This window comes from Marmota monax, unplaced genomic scaffold, assembly GCF_021218885.2.
Source record: "Marmota monax isolate L192 unplaced genomic scaffold, Marmota_monax_Labrador192_F-V1.1 WCK01_AAM20220418_F8-fsc00040, whole genome shotgun sequence".
Taxonomy (NCBI): Eukaryota; Metazoa; Chordata; class Mammalia; order Rodentia; family Sciuridae; genus Marmota; species Marmota monax.
In genome coordinates this window covers 12,218,734-12,239,826 of record NW_026692782.1, presented here as the reverse complement: position 1 = coordinate 12,239,826, position 21,093 = coordinate 12,218,734, and the positions used below count along the sequence as shown (strand labels likewise).

The 21,093-nt window shown below is 48.1% G+C and overlaps 1 protein-coding gene across 4 annotated transcripts; it reads right to left on the bottom strand.

Moving 5' to 3' along the window:
* Positions 1-464: 464 nt before the first annotated feature.
* Positions 465-20,986, bottom strand: R3hcc1 (R3H domain and coiled-coil containing 1). 4 transcript variants are annotated; one of them, XM_046447694.2, is made up of 10 exons: positions 14,647-14,712; positions 7,724-7,865; positions 6,919-7,164; positions 6,435-6,562; positions 5,921-6,058; positions 4,658-5,282; positions 3,635-3,804; positions 2,462-2,532; positions 1,748-1,843; positions 465-741 (listed from the first exon to the last, which is right to left on the bottom strand). In XM_046447694.2, the coding sequence occupies exons 3-10, from the start codon at positions 6,964-6,966 to the stop codon at positions 611-613; spliced, it is 1,407 nt and encodes a 468-aa protein (XP_046303650.1). In that variant the 5' UTR covers positions 6,967-7,164; positions 7,724-7,865; positions 14,647-14,712; the 3' UTR covers positions 465-610. The 4 variants fall into 4 exon arrangements, with proteins under 4 accessions (XP_046303650.1, XP_046303649.1, XP_046303647.1 ...); XM_046447693.2 differs by lacking the exons at positions 6,919-7,164; positions 7,724-7,865 and adding an exon at positions 20,923-20,986; XM_046447691.1 differs by lacking the exons at positions 6,919-7,164; positions 7,724-7,865 and adding an exon at positions 18,898-19,005.
* Positions 20,987-21,093: the final 107 nt, after the last annotated feature.

Sequence of the window (21,093 nt, the reverse complement as noted above, 5' to 3'; positions counted from 1 at the left end):
ACCCAAGCCAGAAGAGACGAGGGCACTGGGCCTGTGCCAGAACACCCTTGCATCTGTTCCTGCAAGGGAAGCAATCTCGGATGCATTAAGATCTCACCTCTTGGCTCTGTTAGTGTTTCTTTCTGCAAAGAGCCTGTTGTAACACTACCATGTAGCACGGGGACGAGCCCAGCCAGAGCCTTGGACCTGAGTATCACCTTGATTCAGCTGCTCTACAACAAAGGATCGCCGGCTGGCATACCTGACCTACTAGAGGGTGCTGGGCAGATGGCACGGAGCAGGAGCAACTTACCTCCCATGTAGGGTAGACTTTGCAAATGTCCCCCAAGGCCCAGATGTGATCCTCCAGGCCTCCTAGGGTGAGCTGGCCTTCAAAAGCCATAGGCCCATAGCATAGATGGGACTGCAGATGGCACAGCACCCCCTAGTGTCCTGCCGCAGACAATCACATTTCAAAGCAAACATTAGAACTAAAAAGCTTTTATTTCTTTTTTCCCTCAATTTGTGGAACTAGACCAAATTAAAGCCGACCACCCCACAGTGAAGCTCCAACGGTGGCACAGAGCTGTCCCGGCATCTGTAAAGGCTTGTGGTGTTAGGAGCTGGGGCCTCAGGGCGGCAGGGGACTGGGGACAGCAGGCCGCTCTTTCTTTCTGTGTTGGAGGCCCAGGGCCCGGGACACCAGCCTTCGGGCCACCGCAGCATCCGTCTGTGGCCTTTCCTTCACCAGACGCAAGAGCTCTGAAAGGAAGGCCCCACCCAGTGGGGGTACCTGGGATCAAGACTGGCTGCTTCTCCCAGCAACAAAGCACGAAGCTGACATCTAGTTACATGTGTGGGGCCAGAGGCCCAGCTGTGCCCACAGAAGCCCTCCTGCTTGTGAGAGGAGCTGGCCAAGTCTCCAGGCCTCCGTGTTCCAGGGTCCCTGTAGAATCCTGACCCAAACCTCTCATCTCTTGGCCACCAGTGGGGATTAGAGCAGTTAATCCTGTCCACCTCCCTGCTTTGTAGGGCCTTTGGGTGAGAAATCAAGTCAGGATGGGATGTCTGGTGGAGACAGGATATTTATTGTTCCCAAGAAATCTGAGACAAAGACCACATCACCTTCCTCAACACAGATGGCCCCGGCTGGTCTTCCCCCTAGGCCTGCTTTGTAGGCCACTACTTTGCAGTCATGGGAAACTGGCATCTAAAATCCCTACCCGTGTGTTCTCAAAGAGAAAATGGCAGGAAGTAACATTTATTTGGCACTTTCAGTATGCCCCTCTTGGCTCTAAGCAGGTCTTTGTGTTCCTCGATCCAAGCCTCCAGTCTATCACATACAATCTGCTTATTTTACAGAGGAAGAAACTCAAGGTGATTTGCTCAAGGTCAACCAGAATGAGTGACAGAGCCAGGGTCTCACTCAGGGCTGACCCCAAAGCCCAAATACTTTTCATCCCTGCAAGGTGTGCTTTCCATGGCTCTCTGAAAGGAAGACCAAGCTTCCCCTGGAGTAATGCTCAGAAGAGGCTGTGAAGGCAAGGGCAAACCCTGCTGAGCATGGCAGATTCCATGCTCTCAGGGCTACTGCCCTGGGCTCCCAGGCCCCCTGGGGCAGGATCAAGGTTCCATGGGCTGCTATACCCCTAAAGAGCAGGGAACTGAAAGAGGAGAACAGAGAGAGAAGGCCTGCTCCTCACCCCCAAACCAAACACACATGTGCACAGCCCCCCCACCCCCCCATCCAGGGACAGTGTGTTCTTACTTGGCCTTTGCAAGGCTTTGAGCTTGGACTGCTTGGTTCCCTGTGTGAGAGGCCGGATCTTGAGCAGAGGGAACTCCTTGGTCAGGGCATCAGCAGCTGGGGAAAGAGTGAATCTGGAGAAATCCCCTCCTGCTGCATGAGATCCCTGGGGCCCAGGAGTGCACAGCAGCTTTGAGCACCCAGCTCCGGCTTGGGCAGGACTGCTCTGCCACCACTCTGGCTGGATGAGAGACAACAGCCCCAGTTCACCTCATGCTCCAGAGCCCTGCAGATCTGCATGGGAGTGACTACCTGGGCTCTAGGTATGCCCTCAGCCCACAGGCAGGAGCCACAACAGCGAGGCTGTAACTCTCACATTGGGTGAGGCAGACTCTGCCTTTGAAAGCCCCAGAGCTGAGATCAGACTATCATTTCACCACTTAAAACCCCCCAGGGACACTTGCCCTCCTTGTCCCGGTCATGCTCCACCTCAGAGCACCTTCCCACAGGACACAGTGGGAAGACAGGTCCTTGCCTTCTGCTGCTTTACAGATGAGGAGACTAAGGCTGGGACATGGCCTGCCTACCCAGGCTATTTGTGACAGAGCCCAGAGCTCTAGCTAGTGCTGGGAGCAGAACCACACAGGCCCCTGGCTTGGCGTGGCCTGCACCTGGACATGGGTGGCCCTCCCTCTGGTCAGAGAGGGGACTGAGCCCAACACGAAGCCACCTTACCTGAGGCCAGGCAAGGAAAGATGCCAAGTGCGTGAGTGTCATCCACCCACTGAATCTTGAACCCCTTCTCCCTGTGTGGGAAGAAGGCACAGGAGGTTACAGAAGTCAGCGGCCAAGCCCTTTCCCACTGGATGCCATAGGAAAGTTCCCTCCCACCTGATCTTCGAGCACTGGGACCTCAAAACACCAACTGCAGCAAGCTTTCTCTCAAGAGCATGTGGTCAGCTTCAGAGAGACAAATACCACCCTATAAATCCATTAAGCAGGTCCCAGGGTCTAGCACCGAAGGAGCCAGGATCTGAAGAGCTCCTACAGCACAAGGCCAAGGGTGAAGGGGGATTCCCTGTAGGCACCATCATGGCCGGGCTGGGGGTGGGCCCCAAGGCTGGAGGCTAAAGGCCTCCATGGTGGTCAGGGAAGCAGGACCTGAAACAAGCAGGTCCAGGCACTCTCAGCCAGCATTCTTCCTATTGCTCAGGAAGGCACCACAGGTCTGTGCCTGGGAAAGACAGAAAGCAGCCGTCCCAGCACCTCTGGTGCACTGCCCATGCAGCTAAGGAGGTCACTGGTGGCCGCATCTGGCCACACCAACAGGGACGGATAAGAGCAACCATGCCCCTCTGGGCTGCCCCTCCAGCTCAGGCTGAGAGAGCAAGGGAAGACGTGTGAGAGACAGAGGAAGGACCCAGCAGGAAAGGGCTTTTAAAAGGCCCCCACAGGAAAAGAGAAGTGAAGAAAGGAAGAGGAGAAGGAAAAGAGAGGAGAAGACAGAAGTCGGGAGGTTGAATCCAAGGGAAATCAGGGTAACTGTGAAGTCCCCTCTGATGAATCCCTCTGGCCCCCGTAAGAGCATCCTGAGCCAGTTCCCCCAAAAGAGTTCCCACACTAAGATGACCCTTGGCCAGTTGAAGGGCTGCTACATCCTGAGGGACTGATGGCCTCCCAGTATCAGCAGCCGAGCCTATAACCAAAACCCCTGCTCTCCCTTGTCCCTTTCCCCAGCCACAGCCAGGTTGACCTGCCGGGGAGCAGGAGCCAAGACAACATGCCCACCTTCTGTCTTTCTTCCTGCAGAATTAGGTACTTGGGGGACGGGGGCAGACAACAAAGGGCTGTCCCAGCTCCTCTCCAGAAGGCAATACCATGCCTTCCCTGCCACCTGCTGGCACTCACTGGAACTCAGAGAATGTCGCCATCAGGTCCTCAGTCTTGAGCGCTGGCTCAAAGTCATAGATCTCCACCACGTGGGCAAATTCCTTCCCAGGCAGCTCCTCTGCGAAGGAGGACGTGTCCAGGTGGACCTTCTCGATCTGGATCTCCTTCTCAGTCAGCTTGTCTGTGATCTAGGAGCAATCGGACTTTTTGGCAAGGGGAGCTCAGACACACAGGGACCCAAACAACCAGTTTTAAAACCACCCTTGACAGTTCTGCTGGAAGGAGGGATCCCTGCTGGCAAGAGTCTGAGAATGATAACATGATCTCAGAGTGGGATGGGCCACTCAGGACTCAGGAGTTTTAGGGTGTGCACTCGGTTTGATGGAGTCCCCACTGGGAACTGGAACCTGCACACATTACATTTCACATAAGCCTGAAAAGTACCTTCTATACACCCCCTTTACAGATGGGGAAACTGAGGGGCAAAGAGTTAAGAAGTTTTGCCCAAAGTTGCAGTTAGTAAGAGACAGAGCTGGGAAAGTCCAGGATCTTTCATTCCCTTATTAATGATGTGATATGTAAGCGACTCCTTTCAGTCTGCATTCTTCAGGTTCAAAATAGCAATCCAGTATGCCCATCCTACCAACCAGCCCCACGGCCCACCTCAGGGACAGAAACATGGTTCCAAGGAAATATGATTTGAAGACAAAGCTCCAGGTAGAAGAGTGATTCTCTGTAGTGCATGAAAAGCACTTGCACTTTCTGTCTGGGACCTTGCAAATCTATTCCTTTTTATTTTCTCAGATGAGGAAACAGACTTAGAAAAGCAAAACGACAAGCCTGGCATCTACTAGCTCCTAAACGGTTGAGCTGGGATCTAAATGCACACCTCCACCCCCATGCTCCCTATCACCCCACACCCAGGCCTGAGCCACCCACACATCCCCAGCCCTCCACCCCATGACCCTTTGTCCCCATCCACCTGCAGCCACACCCACCTCACTGCCGCCCTCCCTTTTCTGGGCTCAAGAGCCTCATCACCTCCCGCAGCAGCTCACTGCAATCTTCCTCAGAGCAGCTGCCAGGCTCCTCCTCCTCCTCGGCTTCCACCTCCTCCTCCTCCTCTTCCTCCTCCTCCTCCTCCTCATCCACTGGGTTCTGCTCCAGTTGACTCCCATTCCCCTCTTCCAGGGCCGGCTGCAGGCTGGACCCAAGCTGTGTGGCAGCCTCCACCCCGCATCCCTTCCCTGATGGACTCTCGGGTCCTGGGGGCTCAGTGCCAACTGGCTCCGGCAGTGGCTCCTTCTCACAACTTTGGCCTGGGTCCTTCAGGTGCTCTGTTCCCTGAGTCATCAACATGGTGAGTCCCTGATGGGTATCAGGGTCCCCAGCACCAGCATCTCCAGGCTTTTCAGAGACCCCACCAGCTGGGGTCTCTTCCTTGACCACTGGGGTACAGGGAGCTGCCCATTCTTCTTGCCTGCGCCGCACCCGGGGCACATACAAAGGCTGGTCCGGCTTGCGTCCTCGATGCCATCGGCGAGCCCGTGCACCCCGGGAACCAGCAGCCACTGCCTGGCTGGGGGTGGGCCGAGGACCAGGGTACTTTCTGGTGTGGGAGGCAGGAGTGTGGCAAGGGCCAGAGGGATCATCTGAACTTGGTATCCTAGAGCAGGAACAGGAGGAAATGATCAAAGAATATTGGGGCCCACAGGAAAATGGCTGACTTGAGCCACCCAGACCAAACTGACCCTTAAAAATCCCTTGTGAAGAACATGGTGGAGGCAGAATGCCATCTCTCACTAGTCCAAAGCAGCCGGCTTGCCCTCAGTACTACTCTTTACATCAAAGATGGCTGAATGTTTGGTTACACAGTGCATAAGGCAAATACTTGCTTTTAGGAATTACGTTATTAGAAAAGCACATAACTTTAAACACTAGGATTAGAGTCACAATGATAAGATGCTCATCCTGTGAGATGTGCATGGGAATAGAGATGACTAGCAGCCTGGCAGGTGCTTCCTGTGCCATGGTCTCTCTGGGGCCCATGCTCACCAAGAAGAGGGGCAGACCCCTCCTCACTATTTACATTGTTCTTTATCTCATCTGGCCCAAATGAAAAATTGAATTTGCCAAGTGAGTTACACAAGTAAAGCATGTCAACTGCTGAAACCAAAGGCAGTACTATCTTAGGACTAGGTATGGGGGGCCTACACCCAGCCCTGGATCCTGCCAAACACCACCCTCCCAGGGACTGGCCAGGAACTGACTGCTGGGGACCCTCTAAGGCAGTAGGATACACACCTGATGTCCTGGTGACAGATCACTGTCCTCCTCTTCCAGCCCTCCCCAACAGAGAAACTGCTCAAGAGATCAAAATTCTCTGTTGTTCTATGGATCAGATACCGCAGGCGGCTGGAGACTGGGGGGAAAAGAAGAACCCTAGGAAGGGAACAGAAGAAGTCTTGAGCAGGTGCTTCTGGGACCTGACTCCTACCAGGTCCACTCCCAGGGTAACGGTGGCTTAATACCAGGCTCCTTCTGCCTCAATAGGCCCCAGGCAGGATGCAAAGGACCTGAACACAGGTACCCACAGGGAGTTACTGGTCCCACCCTCATTCTTGAGCAGGCCCCTTTAGTCTTGGGGTGATGCTCAGAATCACAATGGAAAGATGCGGCTGGAAGAGGCCAAGGGCCAATATATTAGGACAAAAGGCCAGGGCAAGCTGCCAGCCAGTTACATGGGTGCTGCATCCAGAGTAGGGGACAAACCCTGCCCTTCCTAGCATCAAAGGACCCCCTCACATCCCCCACATACTTTGACAGCTGCTTCTGCAGCAGGAAACGGTCCAGTTCCTCCTGGACCTGGTGGACAAAGTCATTCTCCGCCGAGGAGAGGAAAACACCGTCCAAGCAGAGAAGGGCCAGGGTGACTGATGAGAGAGCCTGTAGGGTGACAGACAGGGCCGGGGATCAGAGCTCAGGACCTGGGCCCGCCCACGACCCCGAAATGTCGGTGCCCAAAAGGTCTCAGATGCTTTCGGGCCCAGGGTGTCTTTTTTTAGCAATTGAGGAGTCAGGCTCGGAGGCAGAGGATTGCTGTGCCGGGTCTCCCCCGCGTCGGTGGATAGGCAGGGTCTCCCGGCGAGCGCTGGCCTAGCATCCCGCGCTGCGCTCGCTGGCTCCGGCTCACGCGCGCCGCCCGCAGGGGCTGCCCCGGGCCTGCTCCACGCCTCCAAGTTGTCCTCCCCACCCCGGAGCCAGCGGACGCGGGCGTGCGCCCCCAGAACCGCAGCACTCACCAAGGCCGCCCTGCGCGAAGCCGCTGCTGTCAGGGTCCACAGGGGCATGCGCGCCCCCGCTCGCCTGCTAAAGCCCCAGGCCTCCCCGGAGCCGCAGCGCCACCGCGCGGCCGGGGGGACGAATCGCAGGAGCAGCAAAGGGGCCTGTTCTTGTCACCTATGGAGGCAGGGACACCCCTGCGACTAACACAGACTTCACCGTCTTCTTCCAAAGGACGCGACTAGGTAATATATTCACTGGAAAACCTAGGCGCACAAAGGTGAAATGACTTGTCCAAAGTTGCACTGGTAGGGCTGGGGATGTGGCTCAAGCGGTAGCATGCTTGCCTGGCATGCGTGCGGCCCGGGTTTGATCCTCAGCACCGCATACAAAGAAAGTTGCATTGGTAGTGAATTCTAGAATCTTGCTTTGAGCAAAGGTGGGTCTGATTGCAAAATCTGTTCTGTATTTCCCCCCGTAACTATCTTCTAGAATCAATTAAGCAGACACTTTTGAGAGGCTACTGTACCCTAGATAGGCAGCACTAGGTTTTTCGGATTTTAGGTTTCCCTCCACAGGGAACTAACAAGAATAAAGAGGGAGCCGCTCCTGAGCACCAGGTATTTGTGCTTGCCTTGTGGGTAATTGGGCGGGGCCATCACTCGCATGATTTGCAGGTCGACTTATGTTGCCCTGCTGCATCCAGAAGTCATTCCTGTGCCCACCTTGATCAAATTCTTGCTATCAGTCTGTGGGGTGGACTGTTATCCTGTAGGAGACCAGGGTTGGAATCCTGACCTCTGAGAAGTGTTAAAATGTAAATACCTGGTCACCCTGAATCCAGAAATCCAGAGCCGCTCAGAGCAAAGCAGGGTCCTGAGTTAAGAGCCAACTGGGGTCCATGGGTGGGATACCCCGGGTGGGCCCTGCAGTCAAGTATAGGCAGGATGGTGAGGGAGGGCTGTCCCTGCAAAGGCCAACTGGGAAAGGAGACGTGAGTGTGGAGAAATGGAGAAAAATAAAATGCATTTTGGTTTCACAATTTTTCCCTAAGTATTTCTAAAAGAGACAGTGTTGCCATATTTATAAAAGCTGAATTTCCTGATATCTATCAAGGAGGATTAAAAACTTGAGCCAAGACAAATAAGTGCAGAGAGAAATTACAAGTATTCTTTCTGAAGTGTCCAACCTAGGGTCCTCCAGCACCGGGGACAAAGAAAGAACAGGGACACCATCTGCCTTCTGACTGCCCCCAGCCTCACCAGCTCTAAGCTGGCTCCACGGAAGTGGGAACAGACGGCAAGATGCCATCCTTGTATCTGACCAGGCTTCCTTGACTGCAGGTATGAAGCTGAGAAACAAGCCCACCTGGCTGCTAGAGACCAAGTAGGACCTAGCGAAAAGGTCCAGCCCGACTCAGAAATCAAAGGCCTAACTTTCTCAGCAAAATGGTCTTTTTCTCCCCCTAGTGGAGAAACAACACCACCCACCGCTCCCCCACCCTGGCCCGTCCCCCGTCAACTCGGGGAATCAAGCCACGCCCACCTCTTTAGAGCTGGCCCACTGCAGAGGTGTTCAACAAATTCCAAGTGTCTAAGTAGAAACAAAGTCCTCAGAGGAGGGCTGCCCATGACCCCCCATTTCTGTAACACAATACTTCAGGAAACTGAGAGGCTGAATGGGTAATACCAGTGTCCAGGCTCCTCCAGGGGAGAGGTCATCTAGGGATGCCTAGGTTGATAGGTAAAAGGATCAAAGTGCATCTGTGCACACAATTTGGGGGCAAATAGCAGGTGAATGTCTTTTGGGGACCATTCAAAGGTGAGCAAACAACAAGAAGCAGCACAAAGGATCTGTGGAATTTCTACAACAAGAGCCCAACAGAAAAAGGTGGAGGATAAGAGCATCTTGGACAATTCTGATGAAAAAGCAGAAGAAATTTTCAGTTAATAACTGCTTCATAATCCTCCAGGAAGAAAAAGAAAGTCTGGCATCCAACTTCCATGAAAAAGGATGGAAGGTACCCCTGAGAGCTGTGGAGAGATGTCGAAGACCTCATCGTGTGCATCCAACTGGAGTTGACACTGAAAACACATCTTGTGGTGGAGTTAAATGACAGTAACTGCTGTTTGCACAAGTAACAGCTGCACAAACCACACTCATCTAACTTGGGGTGGAATCCCTTTAGGTGATAGCTGTCACCCACAGAGCAGGAGGTTGCACCAAGTTAGCCCAGGGGTACCTGACTGTGGAGTGCAGAGTTAGCCTCAAAACCCACCTCTCACCTTGCTGCCATGCCCCTGCTATTAGACACCCCAAGATTAAGACTCTCCATCTCTAGAATGTCATCAGAAGCCTCTTGACACTGTGACCTGTAGCCATACATAGAAGTCAGGAACTTGATTAAACTACATGAAGCTGTCAGTGGGAGAAGCTGGGGGTGAGGAGCAGGGTTTCAGCCCAATTGGGAAGCATGATCAAAAAATGATGGAAGGAATGTCAGCATGTGACCTGGGGTTGCAAGTGGTCACATCTCAAGGGATGGACCTGGAGTCCCCTGCTGCCTTAGCAACTCTGAGTAGCAACCTGGGACAACCTCCCTTGCCTTGGGCAGGGGTGTCCCAGACTCACTTCTCCTGGCTCTGGCAACCTTGACGGGTCTGAGAAGATGCTAAGGGCACTGACAAACTCCTCTTCACATTGAAGTGTCTTTTTGAATGCCAGGAAGGTTAAATTTAAGAATATTCAGTTTATGTTTGTTATTTAAAGTCCTCATAATCTTTTCATGGCTTTGGCGTGCTTAGAATCTTTCAGGCACTGTGGGCAGTGATTCCAATTTTAAAAATGAAATGTATCTTGGCCTTGTTCTTCTAAATGGGCAGATGTAAGAAAAGTTGACCAGATTTGTAAGAGAACCAATCTTACGATATTTTAAGATCTGTAAGAGTTGTTTAAAATCAGCACATTTGCTTCGTGGTCTGCTGGGTGGGTTATTTGTTTAAAGAAAATGAGAACTTCTGAGAAGATGGAGCAGACATACTTCTCTCTGTTCTTCCCCCAAAACAACTGAAGAGCCTGGACACTAAATATCAAAGAAGCTTAGCCAGATCTCAAAGATAGAGAGAAGAGAGCCTGCCAGTCAGGGCCTTGGGAGCCAAAGAAAGATAACGAGATAAGTTTCCTGAATTTTCTTTGTACCTCAAATCCCCAGGCCTGGAGATTCAAGAAGCCAGAAACTCAGAAACACCAACAGACACAGACCAAAAAGCACACACAAAACAAGACCTCAACAAAAGACCTAAGAGTGGCCTAGCAAGACAGAAAGCTTTGAGAAAAAGATTTCTCTATGACAGCCATACCCCTCTGCCTGCAGGAAGGAAGGTCAAGTGAGGAACCTGGATTGTCACCCCCAGCTGGTGTCACGAGCATCACGCCTTCCCACCAACATGACATTAGAGAGGGCCAAGTTGGGACCTGGGACTGTCATCCTCTCCAGGCAGAGTTACTAGAGACCTGTTCCTCCACCCTCTATGGTGCTAACAGAGGGTGCTATCAGGCCTACTGGACAGGAGGACTTCTATCATTGATCAGAAGCCACCCACCCGCATGGTGTCAGTGGAAGCCACCCTAGCAGCAGCAGTGTAGCACTTCTCCCCCACCTAGCCAGGAAGCTCTGTAACCATGACCCAACAGTGACGAGGACCCCCCTCCCACTCAAGGCTGAAGGGAGCGGAATGGGTAGCCTAGACTTTAGCAAAGATAATAGGAGGAAGAAAATACATAGTGAGCAGAAATCAACAAAACAGCAGAGAAAATCAACACAGATTTGCTGGCTCATTGAAAAGATCAATGAAATTGAGAAACCCCTCACAATAAAACTGACATGGTGGGGGAAAGAGAAGACACAAATTAGTATTATGAGGAATAAAACTGGGGTTATTGTTACAGACCCTGCAGGCAGCAGATAATAAGGAGATACAATGTACAACTTTGCACATATATATTTGACAACTTAGTGGAAAAAAAAATCCTATCCTAAATGTTACTTAGTCTATCTATATAAACTTTTGAAAGAGCAATATTTTAAACATGGAGAAGAGGTTAGTGGTTGCAAGGGTTAGGAATAGGGGAGGGGGGGGGAGGGGCGTGACAATGCAGGGAGAAGAGGCAGGAGGGAGCAGGCATGACAAAGGAGTCACACAGGAGGAACCTGTGCTCCAGCCTTGCACAGTGGTGGTGCATACAAGAACCTACACATGAGATCCACTCTTATCAGGCTAAGCACACATACGCGAGTACAAGTCGAATGGGAAAAATCTGAAGATTAGCAGATTGTATTGACATCAATATCTTGGTCATGATATCATCTTAAAGCTTGCAAGATGTTACCACTGGAGGGACGGGGTAAAGAATATATGAGATCTCTCTGTATTATTTCTCACAATTGCACATGATTTTACAACCATCTCAATAAGGATTTCAATTTAAAAAGGGAAAACAAAATAGATCAAATTTCTAAGTGCAGTTGAAATATCTAATAATGATAAATATGAGGGAAACTAGAATCAAAGTTTTAAGTGAAAATTGTTTTGTAATCTTGAACTATAGTTGTTCTCATTTTACATGAAATACATTAGATATGTAAGCAAAATTATCACATTTGTTAATGAAAATTTAAAATTTAATGAAAACTAGGTATTTAAATTTGGTATTTTCATAAACTAATATAACTTTAAAAATCTAATTATAAGAAGTCTTTTGTGAATAAGTCACTCCCAGACATTAAAAAAAAAAACTTACATAGAAAAACTACATGAAAATCAAAGAAAAAGGCAAAGATATTAAAACAATTAAAGATAGAGATGCACAGGCCTGGAGATTTAATAAATGAAATAATTGAAACACCTGAGAAAGAAAATTTCTGGAACAGGACAAAAATAAAAGGCAACAATATTTTCTTTAAACAGAACAAAACATGAATCTAGAGATTAAAATGTTGTTCCAGAAAATAGTGAGGCAGATTATGATTTTAAAAAGGTTATTTCATGGGGGCTGGGGTTGTGGCTCAGTGGTAGAGCGCTTGCCTGCATGTGTGAGGCACTGGGTTCGATTCTCAGCACCGCATATAAATCAATAAAGTCTATTGATGACTAAAATAAATTTTAAATAAAAGGTTGTCTCATGATTGTGAAAAAACTGTAGCTATACAATGATTTAGGCATAGTATTAAGGGGAAAAATCAGTAGCTTGTAGATTTTCCTAGCAACTCATGCCAGAAGAAAAGGGAATAATATCGGTAGAATTTCAAAGGAAAATATGAAGACCAGAAATTCTATAGACTGTGACGTCAGTGGAGAGGTCTTATCCACCTGCGGTGGCCCTGGAAGTCATCTCTCATAGAGTGTCTGCTGCAGGATGTGGCCTGCACTCCATTTGCAGAGAGCACACGTTCCTGCACAGTTCACTTCTCCAGACTTTTTGTAAAATCGCAAATATCTGAAAAGTCCTCTATTTGAGAATAGATTGCCCAGGCTGGCCTCTTTGACAACCTTTAGTTCTTCACCTCAATTAGAAAAAGAAAATTCTCTCTTCCTAGCCTGGCATCTTTCTCTCCCTTCACCTCTCCCCTCTTTCATTCATAAATGGCTCCCCTTCCCCAATTTTGGCCTTAGTTCATTGATTAGAACCTACCAAGTGTCTCTTTTTTCCATGTTCTTGTGAGTCAGTGTTATGGTCAGAATATGGCTTGTTCCTCCAAACTCACATAGGAGTTTAATGTCCCACATCTTATGTTAATGGTATTAAGAGGGTGAAAACTTAATCAGATGGTGGCGTTTAGAGGTGGAACCCTTTGGAAGAGTTAAGATTAGATTAGATTAGATCACTTGGGTGTAGCCCCTATAATTGAACCCAAGTGACTATAAGAAGAGGGAGAGAGACACACACATTCCCATCATGGTGTGATACAGCCAAGGGGGAACTCTTACCAGAACCTGAATCATGATGTTTGGGATTGCAACCTCCTAAACTTTGATCTATATAAATCTGTTTTCTTTATAAAGGGTCCTACCTATGGCATTTCATTATAGTAATGAAAAGCTAGATAATAGAGTTTGTTTCCTAATTATTTCTGAATTATGATTTGACATTCATCATCCTTTCTGAAAAGCTACTAAAAATCATAGGCCTAATCAAGAGATGAATAAAAATAAATGACTCACAGACTTGAGTCTCATGAGAGACAAGGCCTATGATGAACATTTGATTTACTTGGAACAGATGAACTGATGTAATCACAGCAACAAAATGGCATACACACATAAATCTCAAAAAGAAGGCTATAGATGTAAAAAACACAAAAGCATTTTTCATCATAACAAATTGGGGCAGAAACTCAAAATAATTCTACAGTGTAGACAGGAGAGAAGGGCATATAACCATGCCCAAATCAGTAAGTGCTCTATTTTTTCCTAGTAATTGGCAGAAGTTAGGCAAGTTTGTTAATAAACTCAACCCTCAACTATATAGAAAAACATAACAATGGCAGGATGAAAAATCTCTTTAAAAAATCGGTCATAGAAGTAACACCTGACAAAGCTTTTTCGACAAGCCATAGGTGGGATAGTAGAATTATATCAAACATTAAAATGTACTCAAAAAGCAAAATATTATCATATGTTCTTTACCCAACTCACACCTAAAACAACTCTGCAAATTCATTAAAGGATCTAAATGAAAGTTAAATGTGCTGTGCTAAAAGGGAAGACACTTGAAGTGCCATCTTAAAATTTGGGACTAGACAGGGGTATCTCCCAAAGCCTCTGCCATTTGCATTGTTCCAGAGGTAGCACAGGAGCAGGTGACAAAGGGAACAAAAACTGGAAATCTAGGAGCTTGATGGGATCTGATTATCTTTGATTGCAGTTGTTTTAACTAAAAATTCAATAAAACCAACTAAAAATTTTCCCAAGTAACAGCTGTTCCCTGGGGACCCTAGGAGTAAAAAAAAAAAATAATAAGGCAGAGTCAGGCAGAGGTGGGAAGGCTGTCGAGAAGGGGCAGAAGTAGGAAGCAAGCTGTGGGACAGGGGGGGATGGGGACAGGAGGGACTAGAAGGAGAGGGAAGGAGTCCCCTCGCCAGGCCATGCTCTACCTGATTGGCCTCCGCATGCCCTTCCCCAGCTGGGGAGGCCCCCACACACCCCTAGATCTCAGGTGCTTTTGTTGTCCCAGTTCCCAAGAGACCATAGCCATAGTCTTGGCTGAGTTCTAGGCTCTTCTTAAAGGGCCGGAGTAAAAGAACCCAAGATGGGGTCAGAGTTCTCTCCAGAGGGCTGCAGGGCTCAGACCTGTCCCCATCTCAGCCTCCAAGCTTCTGCTGAGATCTCCTTAAAACAATATGACTTTTCAGATGTTGGACACTATGGTCATCCCTTGGGGTCCACGTAGGGTGGGTTCCAGGATCCCTGTATATCCTAATATCTGCAGATATTCAAGTCCCTTATGTAAAATGGTGTAGAATTTGTGTAAAACCTACATATATCCTTCTGTATATGTAAATCATCTCTAGATTACTTATAAGAATGAATATACTGCAAATGCTATGTAAAATGGTTATTATATTCTATTGTTTGGGAATAATGACAAGAAAATGTCTATACATGTTTGGTACCGGTAGAATTAAAAAAACAAAAACGTTTCAATCTGCAGTTGGTTGACTCCTCCTTGGATAGGAGGGATGGCCTTACCTCCAAGTCCAGGTTTGTTTTTCTCTGTCCAAGAGTCAATGTCCCATCAGTCTGTTGTCTTGGTGTCTAAAGGGGATAGAGGGAAAATGAATGTCAGAAATAAATATTAAGCCTTTGTGATGACATAGGAAGTGTCTACATTTAAAAGTTTAAGTTATGAAAAAAAATGACACAAAATCGATCTCATCTGTTTAATAGACAGCATCAGAAAAAAAAATAGAGAAAGAAAGTGACTAAAATGTGGGCAGTGTTGTTATTATGGATTAAAATGTGAGTGTTGTTATTATGGATTTTCTCTTTGGGTTTCTGCTCTTCTTACACAAAATCTCCTAAAACATGTGTATAGAGTATATTTGGTAAGGTTCAGAGTGCAATAGATGTCTTGGTCCATTCAGGCTGCTGTAGTAAAATACCATAGACTGGGGGGCTTTAAACACAAACATTTCTTTCTTTCTTTTTTCTTTTTTAACTACACGACAGCAGTGGAAAGCATTACAATTCTTATCACGCATATAGGGCACAATTTTTACAAACATTTATTTCTCACATTTCTGGAGGCTGGAAGTCCAAGATCCAGGTGTGGGCGAAGTTCTGCTTCCTGGTTCTTTGATGGCACCTCCTGTGCCTTCAAATTGTGGAAGAGGCCAGGCAGAGCTCTCTGGCTTCTTTCTGAAGAGCACTGATCCATTCACGATGCAGAACCCCCAGGACCCAATGGCCTCCCCCAAACCCCTCATCTTTATACCACACCTGGAGGGTTTGGAGTCCACCTAAGAATTTGGGAGGGACACAAAAAATCCCGTCACAGTAGTAGGTATGTCTTGGTTTCAGCTCCCCAGTTCCCACGGGTCCTGGGGCTCATCTCTGACTCTTGGGTAGCTGCAAATTTATATGTCCTTCTGTTTCTACACCGTCCACCTCAGGGCAGCCATAGAGCAGCTTGTCTGGGTTTAGGTTCTCTTTGTTTTTGTCCCCTTGAGATTTATTCTTTTTTCTTGTGATCTCAGTTATGCATTGTTTCCCCCCAGCTTCTTGAAATTGAAATATCTTGTCCAAAATAAAACCTGGTTCTTAACTGGGTGCCCCGGGATGGGGTAGAGGCGAGCACAGACCCTCCCTCCAAGAAACCTCCCACAAAAGAAGAATTTTGCAAACCATGTGGAAATGTGAAAATGAATTTTGTGATAATTTTATACAGCATGTGAAAAAAAAAAAAAAAAACCCCTAATGCTAAAGAACTTAAAAGACGTACAAGCCAAATGCAAGAACGCACCTTTGGGTATCCAGATTCGGGCAGAGGAGTGCAGAAAAGACATGCTTGATAAAGTCAGGGATATTTGAATACGTGTTAAGCATTGGGTGTTATGAAGAAGTGTTCTACTTTTTAGGCATATTTATGGATATTGTGGTTACGTTTTTTTATCTGTCAGAATTCATTCTAAAGTGTGCATGGGTAAAATGATCATAATGCCATAGATTTGCTTTAAAATGCTCCTGCTGGGGAGCAGAGCAGAAAAGCTCAACAGAGTGGAACAAGATTGGCAAAATGTTCATAATCATTGAAACCAGCGACACGAACATCACTTCTCTCTCCTATTGTGCATAGTTGCCATTTTCTATAAAAAGAAGTTCCATTATTTTTTTTTTCAGGCCATACTAAAGTTCCTAGAAACAATAGTAAGACAGGTGGGCTTGGTATTCAGTGTGTGCCTGAAACATGTTTAGGTCCTTGTTTAGGGAAAAAATAGAGGCTCAGAAGAATTTTAGAAAAATGTATAGTCAAATCCACATGTTCAAAATCTGAGGTAAATATTGAAAGACTAGAAACATAGTCTATAGTTTCTAAGGCATCAGAGGAACAGAGTAAAGATACAGAAATTTTATTCAACATAAAAGCACAAATGAAGAATAATAGAAGCAAAGGTAAAGGACAAGTGACAAAGTGGTTTAAATAAAGAAAACCCATACTTTAACAAAGCAAAACAAAAGGAGTAGCAAGAAAAGTATGTGCAACATTTAAAAAAAAGAATGATGATATGAACCCCAGCCCTCCTTTCTGGAAATAAATTTGCAAGCAGAAAGTGGACTATATATCCTAGAAGAATTGGGTGAGAAGAAGTTTTCATGGAAACCTAGACTCTCCTTTGCTTAATCCTTTGTGTCTTTATTTATTTATTTTTCCTGGTGCTGTAGATCCAGCCCCGAGCCTCTTGCCTGCCAGGAAAACACCTCTTCTCTATCACTGAGATATCTCCCCAGCCTTGACTTCACCTTCTTACAAATCAACATTTGATTTTGCAAATTTTAATACTTATTTTAACCTGAAGTCCTTCAACAAAACTCCAAAGAAAGAAAGAGACAAAGAATATTTTTAAATGCATATAACAATTCCTCCTATACAAGTAGTATTGAAAACCAAATAAGGTATAAACTCTGCTACCAGACGTTGGACATAATTACTGATGAGAGAGAGGAGTCCACAAGTGAACAAAGACGCAGAAGTCACCTGGAGGCACAGGCCTGGAGGTGACAAGGCCTCCAGAACCCACTAAGAGGTCACACGTGTTGAACTGGTGTACTGGGCACCAGGCTTCCGTGCCTGCTACCTAACTCAGCTCAGTTAATCCTAACACAGTACAAGTGGGAGGTTAGTACTACTGTCGTCCCATTTTATAGATGAAGAAATTAAAGTACAGTGAAAGCAATCTGGCCAACTTTGCAGAACCAGCACACAAACCAAAGCACTTGTCTTTTCTTGTTCCAGAAAACCCAGTTCAATCACTCCCAAGAGTGGAACCAAGGGTACCTGCTGCCCCTCATTCACTCAGTGGTGGAGCAGTGAGCCAGCTGTGTCTGCTGGTAGACTGCAGAGTCTTTGTCTCTGGCCCTAATCAGGACCCCACCAAATTCATGTCAACCTTTCTGATGTGTCCTGAATACATTCATCACATGCAGGACTAAGAGAAGGCTAAAACCTGCTCCCTGCCTCAAGGGGCTTCTCTAGGTGAGAAGTCGGGCATTAAATAATTCCCACAGTCAGATAACAAACCAGGTCCTGCCCAAAACAGGAAAAAAGGAGGGGCTGGGCAGTTGGGGCGGGAGTGGAGACAAAGTCAGCACCAGTTATAGTGGTGAGGACAGACCTTAGTACCCACCATGGTGGCAGGGAAAAGTCCAGTGTGGACTGAACCTCACCTGAGTTTGTACAGAGCGGCTGGTGTTGTAAAGGAAGAACGTGGAGGAGGAGGGGGTGAGCTGGCCACAGTAAAGCCAGCGAAGTGCAAAACTTTAAAAAGCAGATGGCAGTGGATGGTCCATGTGAGACAAATGGTTAGAAACGATACTTGTCAAAGTTAGGCTGCTGCTCTCCCACATACACTGGAAAGCAGGGGACCCCACCTTCAAGTGTTGGCTAGAAGAAACAGTCAATTCCTGGGATGGTCTTGAGCTTTCCCATGCAGGTCCTCTTAGTCAGTCTGGAGTAATCTTAGGGATGGGGCTTGCGCTGTTAGAAACCTTGTCAGTGTCTGTTCAAGTCTTCACAGGCCCAGGCAGCGGGTAGGGGATGAGAGGACTCACAGGGCCTGCCCAGAGTGTGTCAAGGAGGGATTCTGGTGAGGTGTGGGAAGATAGGACAGTTCTGCTGAAGTGGAGCCAGAATAGGACCTTGAACTCAAAGCTGGGGGAAACTTCAGGCTTCATTTCTCAGTCTCAGGCCCCATTCCCAATTCCCAGAGCTCTTTCTCAAGTACTCAGGGTCCAACTGGGTCACCAGAACCTGCTACAAGAGACAGAGCTGGTAGATGGGCGTCTTCAGACCCTTCCAAGGCCACCCAGCCTCCTGCAGTCCAGAATGGGCCACTGTGATCTCCTGGCTCCCTCTGCACACCCTCCTCTCTTTATCATCCATCAGCCTGGGCCGGTACTATTGGCCGGCCAGGTGCTGACTGGTCAAGAGGCCCCAGACACTCAAGTGGGAGCGTTGGATCCTCCCAAAGACCTTTCACAACTGCAGCATCTTCACAACCATCAGCGCATGCCCTTGAGGCAGGCTCAACAAAATTATCCCTTGGATCTTTTTTCACACAGAAACAGGTTCTGCAAAGGCAAACACCTTGCCTCACCTCACGCCTCCAGAGCCCATGGAGCCCACACTCAGCCCTTCTGTCTCCTGACTGCTCCAGGTCACCTTGGCTCTTCCCTGCACACACAGGAAGGTGAGAATGAGGGTAGCTCCAAACACGCACTTACCACAGTGACAGCGACTGTCCATCCCTGTCCATGGAACAACAGGCTGGGAACACACGTTGGTATTTTGTACCCAAAAGGAAATCCGCGCAGCATCATTTAAGGAAGCAGACCCTAGGGAACTGATTAAAACAACCCAAACTGCAGGTGTCCCATTGTCTAAATCTGCCTTCTGCCATCATCTCAGTATAGTATAGAGGTTAAGTGGTATCAGAGCACTTCCAGAATGACCAGTGTGTGGTGGTTCCAGGAGGGGGTGCCCCAGAGGGGACTCACACCTTACTGTATGCACCCCTTTATCCAGCTGTTCAACTTTGTAACACCCTTTCATAAATGATTAGTAGCCAGGTCAGATAGAAATTGTGGGTAACCAGGGAAGCTACTACTTGCAATCGTGTTTGAAGGTGGGGGCAGTCTTGCAGGACTGCAGCCTTAATCCAGAGGTCTGTACTAACTGGTTAGAGTCAGAAGTGAGCAAGTTGTCGGGGAGCCCTGCTGGTGTTGGAGAAGTGGTAGTTGGGGCATGTCTGGATCGGGAATGTTCTGCATTGACTGTTCAGAGTATCATAGGAGAAAAGGTGGGTTTTGTTTCCAACTATTCACAGACTACCCTGAGGTGACTGCACCATGTGTCCACCCTCGCCTCACCAGCACCATCATTGATCCATTACCATTGTCACCACCACCACCAATACCAATCCCCAGTGGTAGACTGAGCTTAGAGACCATATGGCTGCTGCAACAAAGGACAGGGGCTGCAATGCCTCCACAGAATTCTTTCTCTACCTGGTCCCCGTACACACCCAGCTCCCCTTTAAGTCACCCTGCCCGCTTCCCTGTCTTCAGTCGTTCATTCTGCGGTGTATGTGAGGCAGTGTGTGGTGTACTCAAAGAATATGTGCACATAAAGCTTGAGCTTTAGCTGTGCATAAAAAACTTTGACCCCTCTTTAAGAATTTAAGGAATGAGGAAAGGTATTTTGGGGCAGGAGCTAGATGCCCTAATAGGATTTGGGATGAAGACTGCAATAATGTAAGATGGAGAAAATTACAGCAATGAAAGGGAAAAACCTAGAAACAGTCTAGAGAATTAGAATCCAGAAACATACTATGAAAGGGTCCTGCACACCTCACAAGGGCAGACCCCCATCACAGAGACATCAGTTTAATTCACTCAATATCAATACAGTTTTGGCCTCCCAGCCGCCACACAGGAGTCCCCTGACATCTTGTGGGAGTGGCAGCAGTGATGCCCAAGGACAAGGAGGTACTCTTCGGGGCTTCATGTACCTCACCCTCTAGGACCAGGAGAGCTAAGTGTAGATTGGGGGCCACTATTGGAGAAGTGGTGGCCCTCCTCTCTGGCAGGAAAGGAATTTGACTGTCTCCATCACACCTCAGGGTTGAGAGGAAAGCCTGGCAAGAATTTCCTGTTAAATGCAGATCACATGATTAGAGCCTGAAACCTGCCACATTCCACAAAGGGCGTGGTCTCCCCAGTGCAGGGTGGGTGCTCAGGGCCAGCAGCAGGGCAGACACCTGGCAGCTCAGCCTCAAGGGCAGCCAGCAGCATACTAGGACCCCAATGAAGATAAACTGTGATTTTTTTTTTTTTTTTTTTTTTGCACCAGGGATTGAACCCAGATGTGCTGAACCACGGAGTCACATCCCCAGACATTTTTATGTTTTTAGCAGGGTCTCACCAACTTGCTAAGGCTGACTTTGAACTTGCAATCTTCCAGCCTCAGCCATCCGAGTCCCTGGGATTACAGGCTTGCACCACCAGGCTCCACAGAACCCTGGTCTTTTGTGAAAGATGCTGAATCAAGGGTTTTCTAGCAGCCAAAGAAAAAGAGCAACTAAGGAGGCCCACCTAGTCCAGGTCACTTCCTTACAGCCTAGTCCCTGCCCCTCAGGCTTCCCTGCACATTCCCTGCAGACTAACCTCTCTCATGAGGTCCCAGGCCTTCGGCTCCCCAGGCTACTGCTCCTAACACCTTTTCCCTGGCTGCCTCACCTGCCAACTTACCTGGAGCTGCATGTCCGGTGTCCTGACAGGCCTCAGGCTGGCTCCTGGCTGCACTCAGCCTTTAACCTGTGCCCCCCTCAGAGCATGGCAGATATCTTATGCAACAACCAGCACTGAGAAACGTCAGTGCCAGACTATGACATGGCACCATCACGTGGGCAGAAGAATTAG

Coding starts and splice junctions, on each gene's coding strand:
- R3hcc1 (XM_046447690.2), bottom strand. CDS start 15,334: ATGGATCAGTGCTCTTCAGAAAGAAGCCAGAGAGCTCTGCCTGGCCTC. Junction 6,563..14,646: donor AAACAAACCTGGACTTGGAG/GTAAGGCCATCC, acceptor GTCACCCTACAG/GCTCTCTCATCAGTCACCCT. Junction 1,844..2,461: donor CTTTCCTTGCCTGGCCTCAG/GTAAGGTGGCTT, acceptor CTCTTTCCCCAG/CTGCTGATGCCCTGACCAAG.